Raw genomic sequence first — 19,049 nt, forward strand, 5'->3', positions numbered from 1 at the left:
GCAGCCTCAAGCCAACCAGGCTTCCTGCTTTGCGAAGATCGGAAAGGAACATCTATAGTACATAGTTTTATCCTTGGTTTACAAGGGTCGTGAGAACGTTTATTATGCACAAGTATATACATCAAATATTTATTCAAGAAAATTATGTACCACTTGGAAGGAAAAATATTTCATCTTTTGGGGTCCTCACATCTTGGCCTTTAGATCCTTGATGAAATTGTCCATGTTTTTCTCTGATGATCCGTTGGGTGTCAATGCATCCTCCAATGTGTTCTTAACCTTGACAACTGCTCTCCTATACTCATTCCCTGATTTTCCATCCATCAGACGGTTGATTTTCTCCGACACTTCCTCCTTGCTGACCACCCTCCGATTGCATAAATTGATCCCGACCTTCCAATCGTCAACTATTAATTTTCTGTTAGTGAACTGATCAGTAAGCAAAGGGAAACACAGCAATGGGACACCACACCAAATACTCTCCAATGTTGAGTTCCATCCACAATGTGACAAAAACCCTCCGATGGCCGGGTGGGCCAAGACCGCCTTTTGCGAGCACCACGGTATGACAATGCTCCGATCCTTGACGTCATCTCGAAAGCCCGAGGGTAACGGGTCGGTGTCGTTTGAGCTGACGATATCCGGCCGAAGCACCCAAACAAAGTTCACTTTGCTAAGCTTAAGCCCGTTAGTAATCTCTATAAGGTCTTTTTTCGCAACATGAGCATAGCTACCAAATGAGACATACAAAACCGAGCCATGGGGCTTGGTGTTGAGCCACTGGGTGCAGTCTGACTCGGACCACAGGCTCGTAGCCGCAATGTTCTTGCTGAATGTGGTTGGAAAAATGGGTCCAATGGCATAGAACTTCATCTTGGCTTGCAAGGCTGATATGGTCTCAGATTCAATCTCCTGCACTGTGTTGCACAGATGAAAATGTGCACCTCTGGCGTCCTTGAAGGCATTGAAAATGATTTGGTGGCACACAGATGTTGTATCAGTGTCCTGAAGATATGACATCATGTCTTTGGGATCGATTGCTCGCACTCCTGGTATGTAATCTATGGTGTCCTCTCGCACATCTACATAAAACACGATACCTTCGTTTAGCCCCCAATGAAGAACAACTATATATATTATCCGACTGTGAATCAAACCGTTGATTAAGTAACTTTATTTTCAAATGCATGATCTAAACTGGGAGTTTAACTGTATAACATGTTATTTAAATTAAAAAGAACAAATGGGTACGATGTACTATTGCCAAACATCTAACATGTTAGGTTAGGAAGCTACAATGTATGTAACTCTTACGCCGAACAAAATTTCACATGACGAATGATATAGAGAGTAGAGGCCAGACGAGTTTGGCATGCCAGCCGTGATAAAGTTTATTTGATTAAAAGAACAAATTGACAGTATGACAACATAACATATACTTGGTTACCCTATTAAAAGCAGTAACTTACCCTGACATGCAAAATGGCCATGCATTCGAAGAAGATCAAGATGATAATAAAGTGAAAAAACCAAAGCAGGTTCTGTCCAAAATGAAACGTAAATAATCCCAAACTTCCTGGCAATCTTCGAGGGCCACACGAAAAACGTGTCAGCAATTATACAAGTGACCGGTGTGGTGTCAGCCGAAGACTTCACAGCCTTTCCCACCACCTCCTCTACGTGGGCCGAAAACACATGCAACAAAGAAGCCATGAACTGGTCATGATTAAGCGACCGGTCGAACTCAACGGGTAGGCCATCAGAGACGGTGGTGTAGTCTATGTCGAGGCCGGATTCATGTAAGTAGGCGAAAGGGTTCCCGGCGGATTTTGGTTGCGCCTTGGAGGTATGGTGTTGGATGAAGTGGGTGTTGATGAAGGTGATCTTGAAGCCGTGTGATGCAAGCTTGATGGCTAGATGGACGGATGGGATTACGTGGCCTTGGAGAGGGTAGGCGATGAAGATAGCGTGAGGACGTTTTGGACGATTGGTATTAGTATGAACCTGGTCTTCCATTAATGCTAAGAACTATGAAATGAGAAAGAGCGGCGGGGGGAGGGAGATAATGGCTAGGTTTTTAGATGTTCAGTTTATAAATCCCAAGTTGTACGGTACCTAATTTGACTATAATATGACTGAATTTGCCTTTGTTTGCGGACAGTCATTTTTGTAGCAGATTGGTTGATCAAGAGCAAACCAAACCAAACCAAAAATATTACTTTGCAGAAATATGCATACATAACATATAGGGCAACGAACAGGTTGTTGTGTGGTCAATGTTTTTCCATGAATCAATTGTAGTTATCGGATGAAAGGTAAATAATAAGAGATGGTGGGATGAAATGCTTATTATTTGCCACACACGGTACCTTGTCATTTGGACATAACAAATGAAATTTGATCATGTACCCGTCTTTTGTAAGTTGTAGAGCACTTAGTCTCACACTTACGAAAAGAATTCAGAAAACCTAAATTGAAGAACTCAATGTTCACACATTGCTCATTGAAGAACTATACAATGAATAACATATTCTTTTCATTTGGCGATATTCTAATAAAATCTAAATTGGGTGTAGATGGAGACACACGACCCTATAAGTGCATGGCGTTCCTTGTATTTGGTTTTGGTGACTTGGTGGGGTTTAGAGTTTAGGTTTTAGTTTGTATAAACTTTAGTTAATGTATGTCACGTAGTGTATAGATTAATACAATATGATGAGATGCTATGAAAATATTCAATGGTAAAGAATGCAAATGGTGAGTACATACAATAATTGTTTTCTAAAAGTGGAAAATGCCAATAATGTGGATAACTTAGGCAGCCCACTTAACAACATGCATGCCAAAGCGCCAAGCGGCTATTTGTGTCCTTACCAAAAATGAATCAGTCGCAAATCAATCAAGATAAACATTCATGGCTTGATATTGTGCATAAGAAAAGAAATTCGACATTCCTCTCTGAAATTCGACTAAACTTAGAATTGATTGATTTGCTCAAAAATTATAAACTTGTTAATTAAGGTATATGGATTTACTAAACGTGCAGTATTGATCTTTTTAACCGATGCCATTAGCTTTTTTTGTCATAAAATACCATGCTCATGAGTACCTTCTTCCAAAAATAAAAATCCGCACCACCATCACTATTTGGATACGGTTACACGTAGGGGTCATTTTTCAGTTTGATCAGATCGGAAATAAGCATTCTAATGGTAATTTAAAAAAGTTTCGGAATCAAATTTCGGAATTTTGGATCATTGAAAATTTCAAAATTGATTTTTCTCGAAATTTTCGGAACATAATTCACGTCTTCTACATTTTACAGATTTTTAGAATCTTGTAAGTTTTTTCAAATTTTTATGTATCCACCATTCAATAATTTTGTTTTGAATTTTGGCGATATTTGTAGCTATTAAGTGTGTGTATGACATAAATCATATAAGACAAGATATAATATTTATGATTATACTCTATACTTTAATATATAGGGAACTTTAACGAAAAGCACCCGGTACTGTTCACTTTAACGAAAAACCACATTTTTACACTAAAAAGTCAATCCTGGTACTATTCACTTTACCCTTTATTTTGTCCTTATCATTAAAACTCAAATTTTTCAAGCCCTTTTCATTAGTTTTCCTTAATATTATAATAGTATGATTGAACATACAAAAGGCGAAATAAAGCATATCTAAATATAATGTCCAAAAGAAGAAAAAAAAAGCATATCTAAGTATAACAATATTGAATTTCGAATCGAAATTTCGGATTTGATAAGTTCATTCCAATTGCCATTCAAAATTTCGAAATCGGAAATGTTCGGGCTTAGAACAGAAATTTTCGAGATCGAATAGGTACGTTCCAGTCCAACTTGCACAAGAGTTCAACTTCGTCCCTCAATAACATAACATATAATAACTCATTAGAAACCAAAAAGTGCTATCAACATAATCATTCTGACAAATACATATGTGCATTTCTTCGAGATTTGACAAATACATATCATGCATTTCTTTGAGATTCTTGTCCAAATCAGCTCATTTGGTATACAGGATTGTATTGGAATGGATAAATTAAGGATATATTGGAGAAGAAATTATAAAATTATGATCACGTCGAGGTTGATTAACTCATAAAGAATACTTATCCATTCGAATACTCTTTAAAATTGTAGGATTAGAAGGGCTGAATTTCTTTCATAACTAATTCTCTCCAAATGAAAAACCATCCACTTTTGCCTTTAATATAACTTTAAATCTGAAAATTCTCCATACCAGTTCAATCATGCGTGCCAAACGAGCACCAAGGCTTTTGGAGTAATCTTTATAAGTATACTCACCCAATACACACACCACCCCCTAAGTCCTTATAAAAAAATAGAGGGTGAAGAGAGGGGAGATCAAGTTGTCTGTCCGAGTTTATTCTATGACAGTATTCATCATTTCTTTTATGATTTGATTGTTGTTGTTATGAATTAAATTTCTTTTGCTAGGACTAAGATATAGCCTAGCCATGAATATTCGAAATTTATAGTTTTATTAATATCTTAATGTTATTTCATGTTAGTTTTTGTTATTGTTCTCAATGCTTTGAATGTCTAGCCAATATTTAATTGATTTGATGACCAAATTGAGACAGAAAAAAGATATTTGGTGTATGCGCTTCTTGTAACCAATGACATGTTTTAAATGAGTGATGGAATGGACTAACATGATTCATGCGGTTTCTCTTGCAGATTTTCCATACATCTGAGTGGATTCTTGGTTTTCTAATCTCGTTGCACATAAGAGAATAGTTGTTCATTAATAATATTTTGGCTTTTTAGCCAAAATGGCTCATAAGATTGACATAATTCCTCACTTTGGTATATGAGATTTAAAATTGATAGAACTAGTTCCTGAGATTGACTATAATATGACTGAATTTGCCTTTCTTTGCGGACAATCATTTTTTGTAGCAAATTGGTTGATCAAGAGCAACCAAACCAAAAAAAATTAGTTTCCAGAAATATGCATACACAACGTATAGGGCGACGAACAGGTTGTTGTGTTGTCAATGTTTTTTCATGAATCAATTGATAAGTATCGGATGAAAGGTAAATAATAAGTCATGCTAGGATGAAATGCTTGCTTATTTGCCACACACGTTACCTTGTCATTTGGAGATAACAAATGAAACTTGAGCATGTACACGTGATTTGTAAGTTGCAGAGCACTTAGACACTTATGACAAGGCTTTGAAAAACCTAAATTGATTTACTTATTGAAGAACTCTGCAATGAATTTTTTTCTTTCTTTTCATTTGGTGATATTCTAATGCAATCTAAATAAAGAGAGTCGACAAGTGAAATTGGGTGCAAATGGAAGCACATGACCCTATTGATGTGCACCGCGTACATGTATTTGGTGATTGAGGTTAAGAGTTTGTGTTTTAGTTTTTATAAATTAAGGTTAACGGTGATCGTAGAAGTCATTGACTATACACTATACTTTTTTGATTAGTTTTGGGTGCATGCATAATATCATATGATGTCACGTAGTGAGATGGCATGAAAATATTCAATGGTAAAGAATACAAATTGCAAGTAGATACAAGAAGTGTTTTCTAAAGAGGCAAGCCGATGTTTGTGTCTATAAAAAAGGGATGAGTTGCAATCAATCAAGATAAGCATTCATGGCTTGATATTGTGCTTAAGAAGAGAAATTCAGAAATCCTCTGTAAAATTCGACAGATTACACTATGCATCCATTTTACTTTTCAAACATTTTGTTATTTCTAATCTTTAATTTTCTTCAATTCATTTTGTTGATGCACAAAACCAGAGGTCTTGGAACAACGTAAATCCGACTGTGAATCTGCATGAAATGTAAATAACACAAGATGTATCGTGGTTTACCCAAGGTTTAGGCTACGTCCACACTGATTATGTATTTATCTGAGAGGTGAGGGAGATAATCTCTGTAATGAGAGGAGATGTGAGAAGGGATCAGCAGTTGGCTGGTCAATCTTGTTAATAACAGGTATTATTGTCAGGTTGGATTCAAAGGCAATATAGAAGTTTGCAACAGTTTGTGCTTGAACACCCTGTGCAGCATCAGAACCCGAAAAAGACGAATGAGAGGGCCGGTGAGGAAGGACTCCAGAAACGGAATTCGAACTTGAACTCAAATTCGCCGCCGCAGAAGAGGAAGAAGTGGAATCGGGAGAGGAGACGCAAGTGGAAACTCTCTGAATCAAATCGTCGAACATATTATGTGAATTCTCATGAATCAAACCCACTGTTTCAAACGCCGTCGTTTCCATTTTCCTCCGCCAGATCTGTGAATTCTCATGATCTCTTGCACCACCCACTTCTCAAGATCTGCAAGATAGCTTTTTCGTGACTTTGTCGCCGGCAGACAACGACTTGGAGCAATCAGCCTTTGTTCTTTTCGATTTGCGAGATAGTCGTTGTCCAGTGATTAAAACAGTGTCATCTTTTGCACAAATTGGGGCGGGTTCGGATCTATCTGGATCGGGGCGAAGTCGGGCGGGGAAGGAGACTAAAATGGACGGCAACGTCGTCGACGCCCCAGAGGACGTCGAAGCTGATGACCTGGGTTTTGAGTGGATGGAGGAGAGGCGGTTCTGGTACCATTTCCAAAGCTTTAACATCATTTGGGCGCTGGGCATGGCGGCCAACGCCTTGCTGAAGTTGGGATTGATGGCCGGCGGGATTCGCACGCCTCCCTCCACGTCGTCATCGCCAAACAGGAAACTCAGTCTCTTGTCTAAACCCTGGGTCCTAACCTGGGCGTGCGACGGGATCCGCTGCGTTTTGGTTTGAAGCCCTCGGTCTCTTGTTCTGCGTTTTGTGATTTTTGCAATGGTAGGGGCGTAGGAAGATTATGAGAACAGAGAGGGCAGAATGGAGAAAACCACCGCAAGCCTCAGCGTGAGAATTCTTTTTTTTTTTTTTTTGCTAAAAGATTCTCTGAATTTCTGCCACACAGTAGAGAGAGAGAGCTGAGGAGTGTTTGAGATTTGGATCTTTTCTGTTTCTGGGTTTTTGTGTGGATTTTGCAGATCTACGGTGGACAGTGTGAGATTTGATGAAAAAATGAAAGAGAATCGACATAGGTTTTTGTGTCGTTTCCCACAGATGGCGCCAAATGTTGATGCACAAAACCGGAGGTCTTGGAACAACGTAAATCCGACCGTGAATTTGCATGAAATGTAAATAACACAAGATGTATCGTGGTTCATCCCAAGGTTTGGACTACGTCCACACTGATTATGGAGAGAACCTCTGTAATGAGAGGAGATGTGAGAGGGGATGAGAGGGCCTTAGAAATGGCCTCCCCCAATTGTAAGGGTGATGGGTCATTTTATAGAATAAGGACTCCTCACTTATTACATATTTGCCCATTCTTTTATTACATAATTACATTTAAGTCCTCCCGAGTATTTATACGAGGTCTAAATACGAGATCCTAAATATGGTATAAACACATTTGATTTGACAGATGAAAATTGAGAGATGTGTATGAAAAGTAAAAATAGTTTGTGAATAGCACTACCTATTTTTACAGGGTTATTTATTTATGTTTGACAGTCATAGTTAGTCGAATTAGACCACAATAAAATAAAGGATTAAGTACTTAGAACTCCCAACCTTTTAATGTCACTCTAAATTGGTCTAAACCTTTTTAACATTCCAAATAAGCACTCAACCAATTGAATATGTCACATCTGTTAACCCCAGTTGAAAGTTTGTTAAATTAAGTAGGCTTACTTTGTCTCCAAAATCAATAGAAGGTCATGGAAGCATAGCCTCCACCAACTAACAGTTACCACCACCCGCATCATGTTATCACCTTCAAACCTAATGCAAAACCACCAACTCCACCCTATAACTTAGGCTACCAATATCAAGAAGAAGGTCATAGAGGTTGCTGAAATGGTATGAATTGCCATAATGTGACTACCACCATCTTCATTGCCCGCAAAGAAGAACTAGAAGCTTTACCAATCGAGAATCGTCACAATAAGGAAATCACATGAGCATGAACAACTCCTTGAAACCCTTTATGAAATCTTACACCTCTTCTCTGTTAAGAGATTGCCCTACTGATGTAATTTCAATTTGGATCTATTTTCAATTCAATTCAATACCTATTTGATTGGGTTCTATTTTGTATAATTTATATTTGAAATTTAGATTTTGAGGCAATCAATGTTAATATTGTCCATAATATAACCAGTTGGGGCACTTGAAATATAATTCATGTTTGAAAAATTAATTGGGGTTAACAAATATGACATTTTAATAAGTTGGATATTTGTTTAGAGTATTTAAAAAGGTTGAGAGCAAATTTAAAATGACACATCTTAATTCTTAAAAACAAAGAAAGAAAAAAAAAGGCGACAAGTTGGTGCCAATTCCCGCGAAAAAAACCCAACGACTCCTACCTCTCAATCCCTTCTCTGATCCTTCAATCGATTCCAATTCCGTCGTCTCGAAGCTAGAACAAGCTTAGGATCGCCAATTTGAATGGCGGCCATGGCATTTGCGATGGCCGGAATGATGAACGGAGAGAGAGCTGTGGTGTTGCTGTTCATTTCTCGCGTCCTCTTCTCTCTCACCATCTCTCTCCTCGCCCTCTCCCTCGACATCCTCACTGATTCTTCCACCTCCCTCTCCCAATTTAGCACCAGGTACTACTCCTACTCTTCTCCTTTAGTTTTTTCAATTGCTCTAGTTAGGGTTCGTCCAGTGTTGAATGTGGGCATTGACTGTAATTTTAATGTTTCAGGCCGGGTGCTTCGTCAGGTATACTGTTAGGGGCTGTCACGTTGCCCACTGTCTTCATATCCAAAACGATACAGCTTTCGCTGGCGGTTTCGTTGCACCAAGTTTCTATTGAAGGTACTTTGTGTAGTTTTCAATTCACCGTTATCCGTCGCTCCTAATATTAGCATCAAATTAGTAAATGTATCATCTTGAGTTCCATCACTGTACAGATTAGCTGGAAAAGTTCAAACCTTTACGGTTATGTTTGAGTAATAGACATGAACTTTTCGTTACTGGTGGGATTCCCTTGTGGAGTCCACGATTGAATGTGACTGGATTCTGTTGATCATGTGAACTAACATGCTCTGGTTTTAAATTCTGTGGGCTATTCAACCTTGTGCCATTTGGGATTTTGGAAGCCTGTGCTATTTATCGGACAACTGGGTTTAATAAGATAATGTTGTTACATTAGGTCTGACACAGTGTCATGGTAAATTCTTAGTTTACCTCAGATACTATAGATAAGGCAATAGGCGATATTTGAATAGATTTGAAATGTGGCTATTCGGGAAAAGCATGAAAGAATAGACGAGAAGGGAAAATGGAGTTCTTGTGTCTGGAGATCAAAAGAAACCTTCCATCTGCACATGAGAATAATTATGTGTATTTTGAAGTAATTCCTTTTTTAACCAAATATTTATGTTGATTCTTAATTCTGCTGAATTTGCACTTGATACTATAGTAAGAGAAAATAATATGGATGAAATCGGTATTTTCCTGTGATCCTATCTATAAGATGAAATGATAGAAATGAAATCTTTGGAGTTCATTTTCTCGGTTTTATATGTTTGTGAACAGCGGAAATTAGAAACAGCATTAGTCCCACGCTCCCAGCTCCCAAGTCACATGGGATACAGGAAAAGTTGTTATGGTAGAGGCATTTTTTTAACTTGGTCCTCATAGAATAATGTTTCCTCTCTCTTGAAGATCATAACCTTCCTTTTCTCCTGTTCTGCCTCTCTCTCTCTCTCTGGATGTAAACTTTTGAAACGTTTTGTGTTAACTGGTAAACTTTTTCATATGATGCATTTAATTGATTTTACAATCTGATAGGGTTCCATGCTTCCCACTGTTTCGTCTCACCCTTGTCTGATATGGTTCCTCTCTATTATGCTGATGATATGTTCAATGTTACCATCCAGAACTTGAATCTTTGACGATTCGATACTGGGCTGCTTCTGCCAGCTGCCTGTGTGTGCTGATTTTTCTCTGCATAACCATATCATGTGCATCTGGGAATATTGCTCCACCTTCACGTAGTATTAGGCATGCAAAGTTTAGCTTAAGTTGCATAATATTGCACAATGCAGTGTGCTGTCTGACTCTTGGTACAGTATCTCTTACTAGTAAGTTTCCTGCACGTCTTTGAATCCTCTTTTCTGAATTGATAACATGGAAAGTGTTCTCTACTTATGCTTAAGCCAATAGTAATTGGAAAACTGAAACTTGATTCGCTCATTCCATACAGGCTTTGAGACTGCATTAAAGTTATTATGGATGCTCTCTCATGGATTGGCAGCTGTAAAATTAATTCAGCATGTTCTTAGAACTTTCCCATCTTGTTCTTCCATTGGTATATGCCTTGCTACTTTTTCTATTTCACTTACTTGTTCTTGCAAAATGCAATGGAATTTTTCTTATTGATTGAAGGGGCAAGTGCCTTCGCCCATGAGCGGTAGGTCTCGGGTTCGAGACTTGGGAGCAGCCTCTCCATAAATGGGGGTAAGGCTAGCCGACATTCACCTCTCCCAGACCCTGCGTAAAGAGGGAGCCTTGTGCACTGGGTACGACCTTTATTGAAGGGGACAAAACGTAACTGCTAAACTGAAATGGTTGCTCTAGCTTCTTAGGAATAGATTGACTATTCACTGCATGCTCATGTTCCCCTCATGTTTTGGTGGCTTTCAGTGGTTACACAACTGAAAAAACATGAATATGCATTTGCCCAATCGATATGTTAGTCTGGACATTTAAGTTATTTCTACATAATGGTATGACATTAATTAATTCATATTGAGCACTTCAAGTTGAAGTGCTATATCATTAGTCAGCTAATGTGCAGATCTCTCTCTCTCTCTCTCACTTTATTTTTCTTTGTATTTATACCTCTCTCTGATGATTATTATGTTGGCGTATTTCTCTGGTTTTTTCTTAGTAGATGTTGATGTTGCATGTCTTTTGTTTCTCTCTAGGGGAGCGTGTTTAGTGACTTCAGGTCTTGTTCTCTATTTTGGTGACATATTGGCATATACCATTGAAAAGGTTATATCTTTTCTGCTCTAATTAGTCTTTTTTTCTCTGGTCAAACTGCTTATATGTACTCATCCTATTGGTTATGACATTTCTCACACAGGTGTCTGGGTGAAATCAGAGGTGTTATATTATGGAAGTAAATGAAGTGAGATTAGTATTATTATACAGGTATGCTTTCTTAATAGATGAAATTGATTGCAAGTGGTCTGGCTGGAAACCCATCATTCTATTTTATGCAGGGGTTGCTGCTTGGCCTTCTTTTCCCAATGGCCTTTAAATTTGTATTAAAACTGAATGTAATTAGTTTTGTTAATTGTTGTGATTAGTTAGGGTAGTCAAGGTTTTAGTTAAGGCAGTTAAGGGTATCTATGTAAATAGCCAAAAGGCTGTATATATCTCCACAGTGTGTAACTCATTATTCAGTTAATACAATTGAAAACTTACAGAGGAATTTTTCTGTTTCAATAATCCTCATCTGAAGTGAGGACAAAAAACGGGATCTGGAGATCCGTTATCTTCTTTTCTTCACTTGGATTTATCATGATTGTGATCGAATCATAATGGATGCGGTTGGTTCAGGATTTTCATATGCATCCCCGTGTTATGGTACAACCTTTTCCAGTAATTTGTTCGATACTTGATACTTCAACTGGATTTTTTATTATCTTCTATACGACATGGTTATTAGGTTCTATTTGTTGGTTACGGTTGGTTTCACCATAGTTAGGTGGTTTATATTTCACATAACTGGTTCTGAAGTTCACAGATGTGTGGAATGCAAGCTTTCAATGGTATTTAATAGAAAACCACTGCTGCAGTCTGGGAACAAAACATCAAAGGGTCTGCATGCTAGTTGATATCGTGTATTGGCACCGATTCAACTGATATAAAAAACTAGATAACAAACTAACCTCTGAATTAAGTCTCACTTCGTATTGGTGTGCACAGTTGCATAGCATGACTTAGTCAAGAATTTGAAATTAGTGATAACAGCAAAGCCGCTTTCCATTGGTTTTGATCACCCAGAATTGCAGTTACTGGGACTTTCTTTATGTTACATTTTCTATGTTTTTGCAACTTTACTAAAACACATCTACCACCTTTGTTATTAAAAAAATTTCACATAGTTTGAATGGTAGGTTCTACCAAAACCAGAGTTATTAGGATCTTTTTTATGTTTGGGTTTGCTGTACTGGCATCGGATTTGATGTGCTCTTAGCCCTGGTGCATGGCGTATACTAGGTTACCTAATATAGAGTTGTAAGTTTGCAATGTTACACATATCACGTTGGTTCCTTGCACACAACTTGACTACATCCATCCATTTGCTAAAAAATTCATAAATACTTAAATTAGAGTCCAAAAAATCAATGGATTGCATATATCATGGTACAACAGAATTTTCAGTTTTTTAAGTTTTATTTATTTTTGACATTTAATCTACTTTTTATTCCCCATATATCATGGTACACTGGAATTCCAGTTTCAAGGAACGGGACTGCCAGAGACCCATGAATTGTGGTAATTGGTCTGGATTGTGGTTCGGTGAACCCTGCATAGCTTATGACTTGTATAAGGTTCCTTAATATTTTTTTTTTTGGTTACATATGTTGGCTATTTACTGTGAGAGATTATAGTTTTGATTCTGTTTACAAAAATTAGTTTATTCTGTCTGATGGCTGTCTTATGTCGGCATCAAATCTCTTTTTTCGTTTGGCAGGGTACTTTCATTTATTTTTTCAGAACCACTTAAGAGATTATGTTTGTGTGCCTGCTCTTATCTTCCAGGTAATTTAGGACTAAAGATTGATTGTCATCCAAGTATATGTTTTTTATCGCGATTCTAATTATGTGTGTTTATATATGCTCCTTGTATGTTTCTTTTGCAGCCGGAGTCTCTTGATCTTTCATTTGGTGCAGCTTTGGCAGTTTTCTTGGCATTGGAAATTATTCGAGTAAGTTCTCAAACTAGAACCTTATGTTAATGTCTAAAATTTATCTCTTATGCAATAAGTAAAATCCACTTGTTGAGGACACAATATTGCCAAGTCAAAATTCTGTATTTGAATATTTTGGAAGGGTGATTCCTTTAAAAGCATGTTTGTGTGTGAGAGAGAGTGTGTGTGCATGTATATAATTGGGGATGTTAAAGTTGTTTTGAAGTCTATCTTCTTATATCATTTGCTTGACTATCTTTGTACAAGGTATGGAGAATTTGGCGATTAGGACAATCTGTACATAAATTTATGAATGCTTTCACTGATCATCGTGACTCAGATCTTCTTATTGTCAGGTATGGGATTCCTTCTTCCCCCTATATCAAAGCCCTAATCTCATGAGTTTGATCCAAATAAGTTTCATGAGTTTTGTCTTTTATATTATATGTTTTGTCAGCCAACTTCCGCTCTTATTGGGATGCGCTCGTCCTATATGGATGTCTTCTGGGTACACTGATTGATCCCTTGATCCTTTTTCTGGAATTTTGGATCTCGGAATTGGAGATACAATGGTGAGTGTACTTGCACTAGAAGAACAGGACAGGAAACAACTATTTCTTAATGTTATTGTATTGGTTCAGCTTTTATGTCCAGGCATCAGTCCTTGGGTACAAGTATGGTGTCCTCAGGTGGAGCAAAAGTGGCAGTAGGTATTTGTATTAATTAATTTCACCAAAAAGGTGTTTCCATTAATTTGCTTAATGTATGTCACCAAAAAGGTGTTTACATCTATCTTAGCTGCTTTCTTAGTTCAGCTTCCCCTTCTATCATCCACTGGATATATTCTTACGGAGGTGTGCATATCTATCAATCTCTCCCTCTGCCAAACTAGCTATAACTGAACTGGTTATTTTGTTAAACGGGTTTTAGAAAAGGATTTCGTGCATCAGATATTTATTGGTCGGACATTACAGTGTCAAGTCACTTAGTGAGTTGAGGTGCACTCTATGAACCAGATGAGTCATGCATGTGCAAGAAACTCTTGTCCATTAGTGTTTCCTAATTGGAAACAAAGTGCATACACATCTAGTTGTCACCGAATTAGGATAATTTTGTGCTGCAGGTTTTTGCCCGCATGGTTGATAATGCTGGTGGTTTATATATGCTTTTGGTGCAACTTTTTCAGCATTGGTGCTCTCTTCTCCTAGCCGTGGCCGTAAGTGGTATGTTGGAGGCTTACGCAGCACAACTTGATAATGCATTAATACCGCTCATATTCTACAGCCTTCTGTGTTTGTAAATGGTGCTCCAACGTCCTGAACGAAAAATGCATTCGCCAGTGAAGAGAGCTTCCCAAAATCAGCTTCTTTTACGTTCATGAGCTTCCCGTGAGCACTTTCTTTTTTACATATATGACTAATCTGCTGACCGAGGATACATACAGATTGTCGTACCAAATTCCTCTATAGGTTAAAATGATTTTTGTTTTAGAATTTAGGAATACATATAAAGGGCAGTTCACTTAAACGTGCCTACTATGTCGAATTAGCATACAAGAAATTTACTCTGTAGTTTTTATTCTTTATTTTTCCCAGAGAAAAATGGGGTTGTGAGGTTGCTTAGGGGGATAGAGATTGTAGGTACGAGGGATCCAGATTTTGTTGGGATATTCATACATTTCGTTGTGTTAATACAAATAAATTATTTTCTGTTGTTATGATTGGCTCATGATTGTCGATCGACTGCTCATGTTCTTTCTCATTCATTCATAAATTATGAGTTAGCCTCTTGAATTGTTGTAGTGCCTATGATTGTAAGAGAATCATGACCGCCACGTTGTGTTCCCGTTACGTAAAAAGGTCTTTTATTAGACCAAAAGAAATTTGGAAGCTCAAATATCTGAAGTTTAATTATAGCAATGGTTCTTGATCTTGGCACCATATTTTTTCCGTCTCTAATATTTTATCTTTTGTTTTTAGTGGTCTCAAACTTATTCTTGTGTGATCTGCATTTGTTCGCTTTATCCATTTTTTCTGTACAATTTAAGGGCAAATAAGGCAATTCAAAAAATTAATCAAACAAAAATTTCAACTTCTTAACTACAATAGGGTGGATCAAGTTCAAGATATCTCCTCCCTTGCACTTTTGTTCGTTTTATTTGATTATTTCACTTAACCTTTGAGGTATTGGGATGAGTTTTCGAATGTGCCCTTAAAGTTACATAGAAGTAGAGGGAGTTATAGAAAAGGGGATGGAGTTAAGGAATATAGAACCAAAATGCCACGTTCGAGTGAGTGTGAGGACTTCCGAACAAAAAGAGAGTGAGTATGACGCAATGAATAAAGAGGAAGATTCTGACCACTAAGCCAATTCACCACTTGTGGTGAGAAATTCTGCAATATAAATATCATACTAGCTGAGCAATGTCAATATGTATATGTATATATGTATCCGGTCGAGGGGTTCCAAGACCCCTGAATTAGCCATAAACTATAAGTAAACTACTTCATTCCTGTACAAAGCAATAAAAAGGACTAAATTAGCAATTTAGCATTGTGTTGTAATAGCATGACAGCACGCTTAAATCTTACGACTTTTCCATGCATATGTAGAGTGGGTAGGACCTTGCTGTTTCTTTTATTGGAACCTTCTGGTTTGTATTTGAAAATTCTGTAAGTATAATACACACACAAGTTGTATGACTAGCAGCCTTTAGGTTAGGTACGTCCAAAGTTGGATTTCCTCTAAAAAGGTCGTACCCAGTGCACAAGGCTCCCGCTTTACGCAGGGTCTGGGAGAGGTGAATGTCGGCTAGCCTTACCCCCATTTATGGAAAGGCTGCTCCCAAGTCTCGAACCCGAGACCTACCGCTCATGGACGAAGGCACTTGCCATCGAACCAAAGTTGGATTTCCTCTCACTAATTAAAAATCCTTTGATAGCAAAAGCCATGCCAAAAATATCTGAACCCTATAATTGCAAACTCATCAAAAGAGAATACAATTCCTCAAAGAAAACGGACAGTTAGTCCTAAACTCAAAACTCTAATCACGAAGACTAAACTTTGCAATTTGATTAAAGGCACCATAAGGAAGGACTGCATTGCCCTCTGATGATTTTGCAAATGTCGGCTAAGAAGCTCTACTATAAGTTACCTTCAATAAACATCGAGTATCCTCCTTGTAGTCATATGCTAATTGCATAAACCACAACAATCATCACTGCTAAGAGTTGAACAAAAAACACCAAAATCGTGACCATGACCACAACCACAAAAACTCTACTAGACAAAGTGGGAGAGAGAGATCACAACCATAAAGACTCCTCGAAAGTGCAAAAGAGCGACCACAACTGAAACAGAGAGGGAAAGAAAGGGAAGAGATCAAGAAAGATTCCCGCCGACCCCAAGACTAGAGGCAAGAGGTCGGCAGCTAGGATTTTTCTTCTTGTAGAATTGTTACAAGTCATGTTACCCTTAACATAATTTTTAAATGAAAGTTTCATATGTCCCAAGTAACCTTTTTCCGACCACTAAAATTGGACGAAAATACTTTGCAAGGGAAAATACACACCAACTACCAAATGTACCAGTCAAATATATTTGATAACAACAATGTCAGAAATGTACTAGATACTGTAAATAGGATGCCGATACTAGCCAATAACGTCAATTTCATTATTAGAATATGCCGGAAAATGAATTTACAACCACGCACATTAGCAGTTTTTTTGTATTTGTCTCTTGATTGATTGGTTTTTCACTCAAGTAGTACCGTCCTTTTTGTTTTTTCCTACTGCAACCTTGTTAACTAATTTAGTTGCTTAGAAAACACATGGAGCCTATGTCAAGGCCTTTTTCAATAATGAATCAATCTTGAAATTAATTGATGGCACGATGTGTCACTATTTATCCAACCTACATTGCTTGGTCTTTTTATAGCAAAATATATCTGGCTGGACAGCTAGAGTTGATCCCACAAAACTCACCTTTTTCCTTGCTATCACAATACTTTCTGAGCTTTTTCTCTTTGATTACATGTCATCGACAAAAATAGTGGACCTTGAGATTGAAAAGGCACATATAAGACTAGACGAGGGAGTGAGTAATTACGTGTGCAAAATTCAAGCATTTGAGGCCCTTACACTAAAACCATATTTATAAGATGACCTAATGGTGGCTTTTGGGGTGATGCAATGCCCCAAAATTATAAATACAATGGTTCAAACTCTAGACTATAACGTAATGTCACTAAACAAAATGGTTGATGAGTATTGAGAAATACGGCAACTTTATCACCCTCTGCCATATGGTGTGTGATATAGTTCTAGTTCAAGGAAAATGTGGCTTAATCCGCGGGAAAGGTTTGCTAATATCTCTTAAACGAGTATCTTTAAGATGAAGCTTGATTTACAGACTATTCAAAAAGGTTCCAAGTCTATTAATTAGTATATCTTTTAAAGATTAAAGAGTTTGTGATCAACTTTTTACTGTCGGAATTGAAAATTTAGATGTTCGTAAAATTGAATCGTTCATACCATGAATGACGACATAGCTTATGTATCAAACTATGCTAGTTTACAATAAGATATTTTCTTTATTTAATTTGGTATATGCATTGGTTATGCTAGTTTCTGAGATAACCTTCAAATTTTGGGATGCATTTAAATTGTTGCACTACTGTGATGGAGGCATCTGGATTTTGACACACGTAGAGAAAGCTGTGGCTCTTTTTGTACGGCCCAATCTTTTAAAGAATTATAATTGACCACTTGTCTATGTATTATGAGGATAATATTACGAATCTATTTATTTAAATTATATTTGTAAATTATATGATATGACGGTTAATAATTGAATTACTAAATAAATGTTGATTAACGTATTTATTCTTTATTGATGACATATCACATAATTCGTAAATCTAAAAAATTAATCTACCTAACAATATTACTTATATTTTGAGATGACAGGACAAAAAGGACGGAGTAAGAGCAAAGGTTCAAGTCCTTTGCACCATTTTATGTACACCACAGATTATGTCCCTGGATAAGTCTCCATTACCATATCTCTCGAATTTTCTAGGGCACTACTAATTACAAGCGCACTCAATTTTTTACCTTATGACAAGTGGAAGATAAAATTCTTAACAAGTTGAAATTTCGAAAAAAATTAATAGATCAAGAGAAAAAAAAAAAAAAAAGCTGTATGGGGAAGCCAAATTTAACGTATAATTCCACGGCGTATTGATTGATCAAGTTAACCCTCTATTTTAAACATGAATGCTCCGGATATTATTCCCAATGTTTCAGTAGATGATTGTATTTTTGCATCCTAAAATAAAATTGCTATTGTTTTCAATTAGAAAAAACAGAAACAAAAACTATGTGGGAAAACCAAGTTGAGAAAGTATCAATTAAAACTTTAAAAGAAATAATATTTTGACACTATAAAACAACATAAAAAAACAGTGTTAGAACAATCAAAGACTGACAAGTTGCCTTTCCATTCTATAAATCCACCACAGAGATCATAAGAGTCAGAAAATAAGAAATGCTTCCTCATAAAAGCCAAATCCTGAACTGTAAACTGATCGAGGATGCCTTTCATGGACATGGAAAAACTTCTGCACGTTGAAAAGAAAACATTTACTTAATATACACGAGGAACTGGTGGAATGCATGCATGCATGAAGAAATTCAACAAGAACCACAGAACCAAGGTTTAATCGACACGCATTTCACACGTCAAAATATTTGTGTGATGGAAGTTGAATCGGTGCCAAAATCAGGGTACTCCATGTGCTTCGTTATAAGCACGCGTATGGCCTCCAGGTTCTTCATGGATCTGCAGAGATGCCGTCATTTTATGCAAGGAAAGTGAAGGATCATATGTGTTATGCATTAATCAAAAGACATAAGGAGCAAATGACCTAACTGAACAGTATTGAAGATCACGATCCTGACTGCTAGAATTGATTGGATTGGATATATCATATATTAACTTCCAAATTCATATGTTAAAGTAAG

General features: G+C 37.2%; 2 protein-coding genes across 2 annotated transcripts; one reads left to right on the forward strand and one right to left on the reverse strand.

Moving 5' to 3' along the window:
* Nucleotides 1–41: 41 nt before the first annotated feature.
* LOC103418859 (UDP-glycosyltransferase 86A1-like) lies at nucleotides 42–2,084 on the reverse strand. Its single transcript, XM_008356968.3, has 2 exons — nucleotides 1,470–2,084; nucleotides 42–1,082 (listed from the first exon to the last, which is right to left on the reverse strand). The coding sequence occupies exons 1-2, from the start codon at nucleotides 2,014–2,016 to the stop codon at nucleotides 187–189; spliced, it is 1,443 nt and encodes a 480-aa protein (XP_008355190.3). The 5' UTR covers nucleotides 2,017–2,084; the 3' UTR covers nucleotides 42–186.
* A 6,303-nt stretch (nucleotides 2,085–8,387) lies between these two features.
* Nucleotides 8,388–14,740, forward strand: LOC103423304 (dolichol kinase EVAN-like). Its single transcript, XM_070818321.1, has 8 exons — nucleotides 8,388–8,697; nucleotides 8,796–8,908; nucleotides 9,976–10,179; nucleotides 10,302–10,406; nucleotides 12,807–12,874; nucleotides 12,976–13,041; nucleotides 13,291–13,379; nucleotides 13,481–14,740. Exons 1-8 carry the CDS (start codon nucleotides 8,534–8,536, stop codon nucleotides 13,542–13,544), a joined length of 873 nt encoding a protein of 290 aa, XP_070674422.1. The 5' UTR covers nucleotides 8,388–8,533; the 3' UTR covers nucleotides 13,545–14,740.
* The last annotated feature ends 4,309 nt before the right edge of the window (nucleotides 14,741–19,049 follow it).

This window comes from Malus domestica, chromosome 03 (assembly GCF_042453785.1).
Source record: "Malus domestica chromosome 03, GDT2T_hap1".
Classification (NCBI taxonomy): Eukaryota; Viridiplantae; Streptophyta; class Magnoliopsida; order Rosales; family Rosaceae; genus Malus; species Malus domestica.

Bases quoted from the DNA above. Each gene is read 5' to 3' on its own strand.
- LOC103418859 (XM_008356968.3), bottom strand. From the start codon at position 2,016: ATGGAAGACCAGGTTCATACTAATACCAATCGTCCAAAACGTCCTCAC. The intron at 1,083-1,469 runs GTAAGTTACTGC...TGTTTTATGTAG, and splicing joins TGGCCATTTTGCATGTCAGG to ATGTGCGAGAGGACACCATA.
- LOC103423304 (XM_070818321.1), top strand. From the start codon at position 8,534: ATGGCGGCCATGGCATTTGCGATGGCCGGAATGATGAACGGAGAGAGA. The intron at 12,875-12,975 runs GTAATTTAGGAC...TTTCTTTTGCAG, and splicing joins TGCCTGCTCTTATCTTCCAG to CCGGAGTCTCTTGATCTTTC. The intron at 13,380-13,480 runs GTATGGGATTCC...ATGTTTTGTCAG, and splicing joins TCAGATCTTCTTATTGTCAG to CCAACTTCCGCTCTTATTGG.